Source organism: Etheostoma spectabile, chromosome 23 (genome assembly GCF_008692095.1).
Source record: "Etheostoma spectabile isolate EspeVRDwgs_2016 chromosome 23, UIUC_Espe_1.0, whole genome shotgun sequence".
NCBI lineage: Eukaryota > Metazoa > Chordata > Actinopteri > Perciformes > Percidae > Etheostoma > Etheostoma spectabile.
In genome coordinates this window covers 10,800,148-10,812,782 of record NC_045755.1, presented here as the reverse complement: position 1 = coordinate 10,812,782, position 12,635 = coordinate 10,800,148, and the positions used below count along the sequence as shown (strand labels likewise).

Genomic DNA, 12,635 nt, shown 5'->3' with positions numbered 1-12,635 from the left:
CCCGACACTGTAATCTATTAGTGCACAGTCGTGGGTTTATTTTCATGTCTGGGTGGTGGCTTTGCTGCTCAGGCCCCGTAAAGAAAGACTGAATAATGGAGATTGTTAATTATGTAAGGGATAATGTAGAGGGAGCTGGTCATTGTTGCAAATTAGAACTCTGCTCACTCTACATGCTTTAACATTGCTGGGCGAGACTGCCACCAAGCCTCTAATGACAAGAAGTATGCACGTTTGTTGTGTGTCTGTCAACATCTGACAAGATCAGTGCTCAGACATAATTATTTCCAGTATCTGATCAGATCTAATTTATTTGCCCCATGAACCTCAACACAAACCACCGGGAGATGTTTGTTCAAAATCATAAAAATTAAACACACATGTTTGGTTATTAAAGCAATAGTGCATAGTTTCTGCCGCTCCCATGAGTAATTCTAAGAAATGACAACAAAATGTGTCCACATGATACAAGCCTTCCGTAAGCATGGAAAACTAAACGGCTAATACTACCAAGAATAAGCAATCAAGAATAAGGAGTGGCAAACACAAATGGCTACTAGTACCAAGAATAAGGAGTGGCAAACACAAACAAAAAGGTACTAGTACCAAGAATAAGGAGTGGCAAACACAAACAAAAAGGTACTAGTACCAAGAATAAGGAGTGGCAACCAATTCACAAATATGCACGGATTGTATTGTACGAGAAATAATTTATTCAAATAAAAAAATGCATAAAAAAATATATTGGAATACTGCAATTCCTTTCAGATAATTGCACCCATCAGCAGGCTAACACTCCCAGTGACAATGCAATGCAAAGGTTGGGATGCTAACATCTACCAGTACTAAACACAAAGTAGAGCTGAGGGAAATGACAGTAGTTTGCAGGAATTTCCTTGAAACAAAGTGTTGACCTGATGATGTAACTAGATAAAAGGTAATGGATTACCAAAATTGTTACAACTCATCATGAGAGGACCGTGAATGTCAGTAGCAGTTTCTACATGGTCTGTACCAAATGTCATGGCAAGTCATCAAACAGTTATAGTCCTCTTAAATTCCTTCCTAATTTACATTTACAGCAAGCTAAGCACAGCATGCATTAGTATTCCACTACAGCTGTCTAGTATAACAGTTGTAAAAAAAAACATCTCTAATCTAACTCTTGAAAAAGAGAGAGATACAGAATAAGAATGGGGGTTCTAGATACCTGCTATGGCCAAAGGAGGGATTCCCTTTTGGCTGGCGGACTAGTTTTTTGTTGTTTGTTTTTTTTTACACCAGGGAGGGTAATAAGGATGTTTATTTCACACCAGGACGGTAAATGTGTGAGGGCTCCGACTGCAGTACCCCTGAACTTCATCTGCAGTGGGACAGAGAGGAGAGGTAAGAAATAAGAAATGAAGAAGGGTGAAAAGAAGGGACGTTAGAGGAAGCAAAGGGGGAGAGGAAAAAAAGAGAGGAGAGAAGGAAGAAGGAGGGAAGGAAGAAAAGGGGAGAGAAGGTAGAGAAGGGGAAAGAGAGAGGAGAGGACAGGAAAAGGAAGTGAGATACATGAGAGGAGGAAAAGGAGTGAAGAGGAGAAGCATGTGTGATGTGAAAGGAGAGAAGCAGGAACAAAAGGATAATCAGAGGATGTAAAGGGGCAATAGGAGTGGAAAGAAAGAGAATGAGAAGGGGGAAAAGGGAGAGAAGAAAAGGAAGCATGGAAAGGAATGGAGACAAAGGGAGACGTAAGAGAGGGAGATGGGTGGAGGGAAAGGGGTATGGGAGGAGGAGAGAAGAAAAGGGAAGGGTGTGACAAGAGGGGAGGAAAGAAAATTAGGTAAAGGGGGAAGAGGAAAGGGAAGGAGGAAGAAGATGAGGCGATGAAGAGTAGTAGAAAAAAGGAAAGGGAACTGAAGCACAACATCCAATCCATCAGCTCTCATTACAAACACGCTCTCCATTTTAAAAACTGCACTGACCGACGCAGGTCTGGTTTCATGTAAGTGCTGATGCCGATGACACGCGACAGCCAAAACAGGATGTTTTTTCAACAATGTTTTCACCTGCAGTCAGCCATCACAGCGAGACATGATCTGTCAGAGGAGCGGGCTATTTTTAGGATGCTGGCTCCACGTCATCTGTGTCAGCGATCACTGTGACTGTAGCTCCTCATCATACACTGACATGATGCATTACACTGAATTGGAGACAAAATGTCATCCGTGTCGATTTACCTTTTTAGGATTATTTTCCATGGTGCTGCAATGTGCACTACTTGTAACCAGTATTTCAAGTGCAAGTGTAATTACAGTCTCAAATAGTGCATGTGCTGCAGTGAACTGTTGTTTAAAAGTAATCTGGGACATAAACTGCGAGGATAAATTGAGTATTAGAGTTACTAATGTTCAACTCATACTAGACACGAGTCAGAGTAACTACCTGAAGCAGTGGGGGGGGGGGGGGGGGGGGGGGGGGGGGGGGGGGGGGGGCACTAAAAAAGACTGCCAACAACAAGGCATTAAATGTGACATTAAATCAATAATATTTTACTGGCGAATTAAACTGTACACAAGGGGACAACATTCTTAAAATGTGTAGTTTTGTTCATCCGAACTCCATGTTAACTGCTTGCAATTATCGGTTTTGGTCAAAAGAGTAACGGTCTACTTTAAAGGAATAGTTTAGACATTTTGGGGATAGTTGCTTTTTGGCAAAGTTAGATTAGAAGATCAATACCACTTTCATTTCTGTCTGTTAAATATAGGGCTAAAGCGAGCAGCCGGTTAGCTTAGCATAAAGACTGGTAACGGGAGGAAGCAGCTAGCCTGGCTCTGTCCAAAGGTAACTAAATCTGCCTACCGCATCCCTCTAAAGCTCACCAGTTAACACATCATATATGGTGAGTTTAATCGGTACAAAAATGTACAAGGGCTTATGTGCTGGACCAGCGGAGACTCCGGGAAATTACTTGCCCCAGGGGGAGGGTTACAATTAAGTGTTGCTGTTTTGATTAAGTATTATCTTGTACTTTGCATTAATAAATCTTGAATAAAGGCATGTTATATAGTAAGATGGGAATTGATCTTAATCAAAGATGATTTAGGCCGCTATTCAGTTAAAAAAAAAAAAAAAAAACATGGTAGCACTTAACAAGCAGATATTTATATTTGAAAATAGTATTTCCCCACCATAGTTTAAGTACTAGCAGTGTGGAGAAGGCTTTGAAACAGAAGGCAAGACTTACATTTACATTGACATTTACATTGACCTTCAGATAGTCTTTATTGCCCCAGAGGGAGATTTGCTTTCATAACCCATGGTTGGAAATTGAAATCTGAGAAAATAGTTAACTGAACACAGAAAATACGGCAAATCTAAATATTTAAAAATCATTCTTGGGCGGTTGTTGTGTTTTTTTTCCTGGCTACAGCCCAGCATTTGGGACTCATCAGTGCAGAAGTGCTAAGTATTTGTGGGTTTTGTACTGACAAGCGCCTCTGCCCCAGTAAGTTTGACGACTGTTTTGATACATATATTTATATCATATTTTAAAAAGGTCGTTCATCCGTCAAAAAACAAACCAAGAAATGTGGTTACAAATGATGCTTCAAACTCTATAAAAGCAGAGACCATAGTAACTAACAATGTCTCAATTTGTTAGTTCTGCTGTTATCAACCTAACTTAAACCCAACATGTGTTTCAGTGGTGGCGATCATGAGCTCAAATTTATAAATGTGTTAAGTTAAATTTAATGACATGAATCTAACTCCAACCAGACATTGTCTTCCGATGGATGGTGCAAGAGAGACAACAGCCTAGTTAATGCTTAGACAGGTATTTCAGATAGTGAGGGGAATCATTTCCTGCAATTCCACTCAAAGAGTGGCTGCATACCAGCTTGAATGACCCACTGTTGCCATATAAACAAAGCCATGATTGTAAAACAATGTAAAACCTTTGTTTCTGGTGAGGAAACATGAAAACACATAAACCTGGCCTCCAGGACAGGTGCCTCCTGCAGGAAGGCAGACGCTGCAAAGCTATTGCAAAAGATTAAGTATACAGATTGTATTTGCTCAGGTATCCGAACACCTTGACTGGACAAATATCTTTGACATAATTGGGTACTACTGAGAGGATGTCATTTAACAAACCCTGAGAAAGTACACATACAAAAACATAAGTATTCTTCACTTTCAGTAACCAACAGGTGTGAAATTGTCTGATCCAGGTAAAATATGCATGTCCATCTTGTGGAATTCTATGGACAAGTCAAGCTGTCTATTGGGAGCAGAAAGGACCTATTTCATACAAATTTGGGAAATACCATAGTTATTGTATAGTTGACTATATGTAAGCAGTTGTCAACCAGGTGCTATCAAGGCAACAGATTTATCCATTTCAGCTGAATTATATCTCTTTAAAAGTGTGAATCTATTATCTATTGTAACATACCTCGAATCCTTAGATCAATTAGTCTTAATAGGTTCATGTTAAATACTTGTCTCTTTATAGAAATAAATAACAGTATGCGCTGTATTTTGTATGACTCACCACTGTTTAAGTGACAATGCCTCCCTCAGCTGGACACGAACGGTCCTTCCTCCAGCAAATGTAATGTAGGTTTTTTTCAGCGTGCCAAGTGTATGCGGCCGTCTCAGGGTCTTCACTTTAATACCACTCATGCAAAATGCCCATGCACTTGCTCTGATTAAGGCTTTATGGGGCAACCCAAACCTCTAAGTCAAATTCTGTGGGCTGCTTTAAAATGTATCAAATGGTAGTGGCCTAATTCCTACAAGATACATAAATATATTCAAAGCAGTCACCCTACCTAAATTACATTTTTCTGTAATGTCTCTCCTTTAAGGGAACACAAACACCACAAAACATAATCCAGACGAGCCTCTACTTACTTACTCAACTCGGTTTATTTACAGAGTATTTGAAGAGCCATGTATGCAAATGTACTGAAATTACCGACAAAACACATAGGGAGCTGATTTATCAGTTTGATCCAAATATCATTTTATCTAGATGCTTAAAAATCCAGTGACTGACTGTTTCTTGGTTTAGATTAACCGTCAACTCCCTCAGGAACAATAAATTAAGCAGGTTTTAAGCCGTGCTCCATCTTCCAGACTTGAGTAAATGTAGCAGGTATAAACAGTTAATAATTCTGGGCGAGTACGGGACACAAAACAGAACTACAGCAACACCAAGCCTGCGATAATCCAATAAAAAGAAGCTAGACAAGAGATCAACCCAAAAAAAAAATGTTAAAAGTAATTTTACTACAACATAGTGTTACAATCCTCCCTCAGATGAGCCATACAGAAGCGATATGATCACGTAGAGAGCTATGGGCAAAAAAAAACACAAATTCCGACCTAGAATTTGGAAATTTCACGTTTGCAACTTTGAGGGACTCTTGGGGAAATTTCTAGCCAAAACAAAACTGGTAATAGCCTTTAATGTTTAATACTTTTTATTTGTAATATCACGTTTTTGCTACCACAATAACCCAATTAATTCAATGCCCACTTGCATAATCATCACAGATCAGTATCATAGAACGAGCAAAAACAGGGGAAACCATCTGACGGTCAAAGACAATTTTGAAACTAACGACAAAACCTTCAAAAAAGAAAGAAAGAAAAAAAAAAAAGCCTAAACTTTCCCTTCAAAGACACCGTACCGTCTCAGCTCTTACAAACACCCCAAAGAAATACTAGTTTAAACTCTCCTGATATCAGTTTGGTTATGGTGCATGCCTTTTTAATGAAGTAACACTGAAAATAAAATAGAAAACAGAACATGGATAGCATGGACAGACAGTTAAAAAAAACAAAACAATAAAAACAGTTTAACGACCTACACCCTTAAAAAAAGGACATTTTCAACACATCATACTGATCCTTTTCAGCACTAACTACGGGTGTCATTCTACCTTTCTGAATGTGTTGGGAATGGCTTTTTAAAAGCATGTGGAAGTAATCTGCTCACCCTCCCCAAACTGTCCCCATTTGACTGAAAATTGATTAGTGGAGAGAAAAAGGCAAAATTTTATACTGCTGCCAAACAGACGTTACTTTTCAAAAAAAAACTAATTAGACATGAAATCATTGATTTTAGAGTATTATAAGCAAAGTCCTCATCTAATTGGGCCCAGGCATCTTCACGCAACATCCTTGTCTATTTTATCAATGTAAAACAATGTAAATAATGAAAAAGAGATACAAATTACATATGCTGGAGCCCCAAGTTGACACTAGCCATGGACTAAATGCTTTCAAATGTTAGCTGGGGCTGTTTAGTACTGTGTATTCTCTACCTGTAAATTTGGCAGGTATACAGCAACTTTTCATTCAAAATGTTGGAATAAACCTCTCTCAGTTGTCTATGGATGAAAATGCTTCATCTTTGCCCTTTGAGACCCCTCTGTTTTTCAGTGTATAATTACAGCTTCTTTAAAATCTAACTTGATTGGTGTTATGGTTACAGAAAGTGTCTGATGTGGAACCCTCACCTTTGTGCTCAGTATTAAGTGCCCCATTTGTATATGAAATGATTTTACACTACAGTTGCTGCACCATCAACAACTAAATGTTCAGTGTTGTGACGAGTTGTTATGCACAGACACAGGAGTGGAAATCCAACTAACCTTCTTGTAGAGTGTAAGGGCTATTTTCCAAAAACTCACCGTATTCCCTAAAAAGAGTAAAGACAAACGTCATCATATTCATATTTTTCATTTGCTTACTAGGACTAGTGAAAAGACAGTTGCACACACTACGTATTGAAATAACATGTCATCTCTCAGAAAAGACATACAGATGTGTTGACAAATGCATGTGTTAAAAGAAGAACAGCTTTAATGCAAGTATATTTTGCAAACGTACCAGTATGTGCCTGGTTCAGGACAACATATTGCATGTTATTTTCTAAGACTGTAGTGGGGAGGGTGTTGATCTCTGTCCATGCATTTAAATAGCAACACAGAAAAAAAAGGCTAACACACACTTAACGCGTCTTCGAGAGGAAAATAAGTCACCCAGAGGTCTGCAGCAGTAAATCTTGTCATTTCTTTCAAATAGATTTGGACTTATAATCTTTTTTTTCTCTTTTTTGTGTCCGTTAAATTCGAATGTTGACAGAATAGGAGTACATTTTGTGAATCACATTCAGACGCCTTGTCTCTCGTCTTCTATACTTCAGTGTTGCCAGCGTAGAGCTTGGTCCATGATCGGGCTGGGGGAGAAACAGAAAAATAAAATGGTGGTGAAGGGTGTGTGTGTGTGTGTGTGTGTTGGGGGGGGTATAGTGCAGGACTGTGGATAAGGAAAGTGTCGCAGAGTAAACGCAGATCATTAAACAACAATATGTAGCTGAAAGTAAATGTCACAGTATTTCTAAAGAAACAACCAAAACAATGAAGTCACTTAATCAGTTAATGGATAATTAATCACAGTGAATTTTAATGAACAGTGTATCATTTAGAAAGTTTATCAAGCAAACATGCTACTGCTGTGTTGGTTCCAGGTGACAGCAATTAAGGATTATACTTATTATCATCAAATAATCTACCAATTATTTTTCTCAATTATTGGACCAATCGCTTGGTCTTTAAATTCTCGGGAAATATTTTCCAAACCCTAAGTTGCCATATTTAAATTGCTTGGTATGTTCCACAAATGGTTGGAAATCTAATAAAAAAAATAAAAAAAAACGAATTCAGTTTTCTACCAGACAGGGCTAATAAACGCAGAAAATGTGCACATTTTGTGAAACCAATACTTATTTTTCCTTAAAATTAAATTACTTCGAACAACGAATTCATTATCAAAATAGTTGACGATTCAGTTTCTGTTGATTTTTTTTACTAATATCAAGTTTCTGATTCCGTTCTCAGGGGTTTTGCTGGCTTTCTGTTTTCTATCATTTTAACTTGAATATCTTTGGGTTGGCCAAACAAAACAAGCAGTTTGATCTGTTATCACAAGGGGCTCAGAGAGTTTGATGGACATGCTATAGGCTAAACCATTGTGCATCTAGTCTATCTCCATTGCGCTGTGACAGTGTGCGCAGCTACTTCCGGGGACATTTTGGTCCACAGAAGTAGCTGCAGAGTGAGCACTCCTCGTTTTCCCGCTGTGCTGCTTTTTAACGGTACAGGCAGCTCCGGACCTGGACCTAGGGTGAGTCTGAGTGACAGGGAGGCAACTGCCCAAAGGAAGAGCAGCTTTTCCCTGTCACAGCGAAAAACACCAGATTTGTGCCTGGTCGCACGCCTGGGTGTTCATACGAGACGTGCATTTCCCCGTAACGGAGAAGCGATCCTGCTGCTCTACACTGTACAGAATGGCTTCCGCGTCCCGTGTGTTTTTGCTGTCAGGCTCCGAGATTACGATATCTTCTGCGTTCTGCTTGAAATTGTAAATTTACAGCTCATCTTATTGGCTTTTGTTTAATATCAAGGGACGACAAAAAAGTTGTTGCACATTTCTGCAGTTCATTACTGTTCACCCCAAACGTCCCGCTGAACCCAGTTCAAAAATCTGGCAGTTCAATAAAGCATTGCTTGGCAATCTATATGAAAATAGAAGGAACGTGGGATGTGTTTATACTAACATTTAGTTTGTTTAATAGAGGAGAGTGCAGACGCTGGTCTGTACATCTGGCTGTTGCCTTTATGTCATAAAGCCCTCTTACACCATGTCAAATGAAACATGCTTCCGCCACAGTATGAATATTTTTTGTACTTAACAGCCAAATCTGATTCAACTGACAAAACTGGTAGAAGTAAAGCCCTTCACTCTATTGCACATTCTGACACTGGCTTCTTCTCAGACATTTAACAATGTTGTTTGTAACATATTTAACAGTGTCTTAACAGTTCCAACTATTTCATTGTCCCTGTGCAGTGCTGCCCAGCCATCAAGACACGCCTCACAGATTATTTTTACAGGGTCCTCAGACATGGACATCACGAGACAACAAACTGTAATCCTTCAATACTCTCAACCCTGGGAGAACAGCATAACATCTTTCATTTGCAGAATTGTCTTCAATGGACTGTGCTGCTCTAATTTGAGAGCCTTTTATCTCAGTCAGATGATTTACAGACTTAAAAACAGCATCAATTTCAACCATGCTTTCTTTCTGCCATACTTGTCTGTATTTACAGTCAGACTATGCAACCAACAATGTCTAGCTGTTGTTGTTTTTTATACATTTATAGGAACACCAGACAAATCTAAAATCATACTGGGCCACCCGTGTCACTGGCAATATACAGTAGTTCAGTACAGCTTACCTTGAGTGCTTTAATGAGTGTTGAACTGAAATATTATCATCCTCACCTGTCTCAATGGCATTGCTTTCGTTTTTCTTCCACTGCTCTGCAACATCGTTTGCCAGAGGATCATCTGGATTTGGAGCACTTAATAACGCCTGGATAGATAGCAACACTGTGCGGATCTGCAGGGCAGGAGACCACTTATCTGGAAAAAGATGCAAAAAGAGAAACAGCAGCTCAAATTAGCGAAAATGAGGGAACCTTCAGGGCAATACGGCATTGATATTAGGGGATCAAGATGGCCATGTAACCACAACATGCCAGTGACTGCGAGCAGCAACCCTAATGGATGAGAGTTGATGCCCATTATAAATTGAGATCTAAATTACCCTAAGGCTACTTGATAATGGAAAACTCTACTAAATAGCTAGTAAATCTAATGAATCAAAAAAAAAAAAAATGAGCTAGTGTCAAACGGCAGATCACTGGACAGGTCGCACAGTCCATTCCAATATTTTCTTTAGTACCTTAGAGCAAGTTTAGCAACCCTGCTGCTGTTGTCTGTTCTGCTCTTGTCAAATAAACATTACGTTGCTTTGGTTTACCCCAAAACATGATTTAACAGATGTAATCAAATCTGCTTAGTGTGGCTTTATACCGCAAGATTGCTTTCTGCATCTATAACAGCTGCTTTTCAGCCATTTCATATTGTAATTATTTTAAAGAGGAATACAAAAAAATAAACGTCTTTTGGAAATTGATCTTAATGCCTTAATTAAAAGAATTAGTAAAAATTCAACCTTTAAGGACACCAACTGTCTTTATGAATGAATAATGTATCCTACAAAAATAAATGTTCTTCCTTAAAATAAGAGGGCATAAGTATTTACACCCCTATGTTAAATTCCCATAGAGGCAGGCAGATTTTTATTTTAAGGCAAGTTATTTCATGGATCAAGGATACTATGCATTCTGATAAAGTTCCCTTGGCCTTTGGAATTGAAATAACCCCCCATCATCACATACCCTTCACCATTCCTAGAGACTGGCATGGTGTTATTTCAGTTACCCCAAAAGCTGGTTTGATTTGCATTGAGAGATGATCTTATGGAAAGTTCCCCTTGCCAATCTCTATATATGGTGAAGGGTATGTGATGATATTATCTAGTTGTAGCTTTAACTTTTCATGGTGCTGCTTATTTTTTTGCATACTTTAGGGTTTGATAGAAAACCATGCAAGCAAAACGTTTTACTTTACAATTACAATTTCCTGCAATTAGCTGTGAAGGTGGATCAACATTGATTCTACCAAGGAAAAACAACAATTGTGTGTGTATATATATATAAAAAATATAAAATTTAATTGATACTATCATGTTTTCTTACCTTTCAAAATGTCTAAACATATTCTTCCCAGTTTGTCAACATTGGGGTGGTAGATTTTGGTCATGAATCGTACTTTGGGAGCTGCCATGGGATACTCTTCTGGAAGAAATAGTTCAAGTCTAAATGTGCCTCCTTCAAAAGGAGAGTCTTGAGGCCCTGCAATGATCACATGGAAGTAACGTGCATTCCCTTCATCCGGAGTAGCCGTGATCCCTGGAACAGGCTCTGCCATCAACCGCTGTGTCTCCTGAGTGTGGTCAGAATGAGAAATACATAACACCATTATTGACATTTCTGAGTAGAAAAACAATGCTGTAGGTGTAGCCTGCACCCAGCTTAGTCACACCCCCACACTTCCAAACTCAGCCACATAAAGACAAAAGCACATTCCATTCCACAAGCTATTGTTTAGCACAGAAACTAGAAAGTAGCTAAGGGGCTGGGACACTTTTGATGTACTGTACAATGACTGACTTTAAATAATACACACAAAAAGAACTTCTTAGCATGTTCAACTTTAAATTTGTTAAATAAAATGATCAATTTTGGAATGCAGCTACTAATAGTACAAAACAAAAACTGATTCTTTGATATATAAAATGTTATAAAAAAATGAAAAATGTCCATAATTACCAAGACCCCAAAGGATTTGATATCGCTTGTCCTGCCCACCCTAACATCCCAAACACATTCTGTTTAGTGTCACATAAGGCTAACTCAACCAGCATATTCAAACTTGGAGACAATAACCAGTGAATTTCGATAATTTTACTAAAATGGCTAAATAATGAATTAAAAGAGTTATTAACAGTAATTAATTAAATTAGTAATTAATTACTAATGAATAATCTAAATGAGGAATTGTAACATTCTCCATATTTCGGCATTTAATAAAGCAGGTGCACCGGAACATCTGCAGGAAACAAGAAGGAAACTAGTTAAATCCTGTTGTCAATAATGCTCATGTCTTCGTTAAGATTGGAAAACAAATTACAGGTTCTCATAGTGGAAGCTTGTGTCGTGTTTTCACTTAGTCAACGGTATGCTATTGGCTGAGAAAACCAGTTTAATCCGACTAATAGCTGCTAGATGTGGCGGAATAGGCTGATCGCCCCCACAGCTGCCGGGGCCTGGCCCAGTCAAGTCGCGGTGAGGTTGAGGGAGGAAACCGCAACAGACCTTAGATTCCTCCCTAAATCATTGTTTCGTCTTCTAAACAAGAAGCAACACGAGCAGGTTTTCTTAATAACAAGCATTTTAATGTTTTGAGCCCAACAGGACAGCGTTTCACATCACCGCAGACATGTGTATCAATCACCGAAGCTACCGCTGCTAGCCTAACGTTAGCTAACATAGCGAAACCATTCATAAGGAGACTATGACAAATTGTCAGAATTTGTTGATCCATACTATAATATTAGCAGCCCCGTGATGTGAAAACTACAATTTTCAGAACGACAAAAACAATACTCGAACCAAAATAAACACATTTAGGACAGAAGGGAGTAAACGGAAGTGGCAAACAAAACATTTGCAGACACAGATCAGCGAGTTAGCTTGATAACTAGCTAGCTAGATGCGAGCTAATTGTGCTAGTCGCGCTAACGTCAGGCTACACATTGAATGGCAGTAATTGTACGTCCATATTCTCACCACATACACTTTAAAATACCCAAACAAGGGTTATATAAGATAAATATACAATGTCCGGTGTAAAGTGTACCTTTACAATCCTACGAGGCAAACCGGCCATCTTGTGTTAGCTATTATATTTTTAGCCGTGGACTCGCCTTCTCTTCAGGTTGGATTGACTGAGGTGCCGGGGCGGAGACAGATAACTCACTCTTCCGGTGGCTTCAGATGACGCAAGGAAATGTGCTGCTGTTCATGGTTGTCTATTCATATGTAAAGATGGATATGAATACTAATCGTAAAATTACTCTAACAATTTAATAGTTCATT

At 38.8% G+C, this 12,635-nt stretch overlaps 1 protein-coding gene across 1 annotated transcript; it reads right to left on the bottom strand.

The window, feature by feature from the left end:
* Nucleotides 1-5,459: 5,459 nt before the first annotated feature.
* Nucleotides 5,460-12,554, bottom strand: ube2nb (ubiquitin-conjugating enzyme E2Nb). Its single transcript, XM_032505046.1, has 4 exons — nt 12,397-12,554; nt 10,674-10,920; nt 9,352-9,492; nt 5,460-7,240 (listed from the first exon to the last, which is right to left on the bottom strand). The coding sequence occupies exons 1-4, from the start codon at nt 12,424-12,426 to the stop codon at nt 7,197-7,199; spliced, it is 462 nt and encodes a 153-aa protein (XP_032360937.1). The 5' UTR covers nt 12,427-12,554; the 3' UTR covers nt 5,460-7,196.
* Between the last annotated feature and the right edge of the window lie 81 nt (nt 12,555-12,635).

What these genes read in the sequence shown, in the direction of transcription:
- ube2nb (XM_032505046.1), bottom strand. Translation starts at nt 12,426, where the DNA reads ATGGCCGGTTTGCCTCGTAGGATTGTAAAG. An exon ending in TGCCTCGTAGGATTGTAAAG is followed by an intron (nt 10,921 to 12,396) that starts GTACACTTTACA and finishes GACCACACTCAG; the next exon opens with GAGACACAGCGGTTGATGGC. An exon ending in ATGTTTAGACATTTTGAAAG is followed by an intron (nt 9,493 to 10,673) that starts GTAAGAAAACAT and finishes ATCTTTTTCCAG; the next exon opens with ATAAGTGGTCTCCTGCCCTG.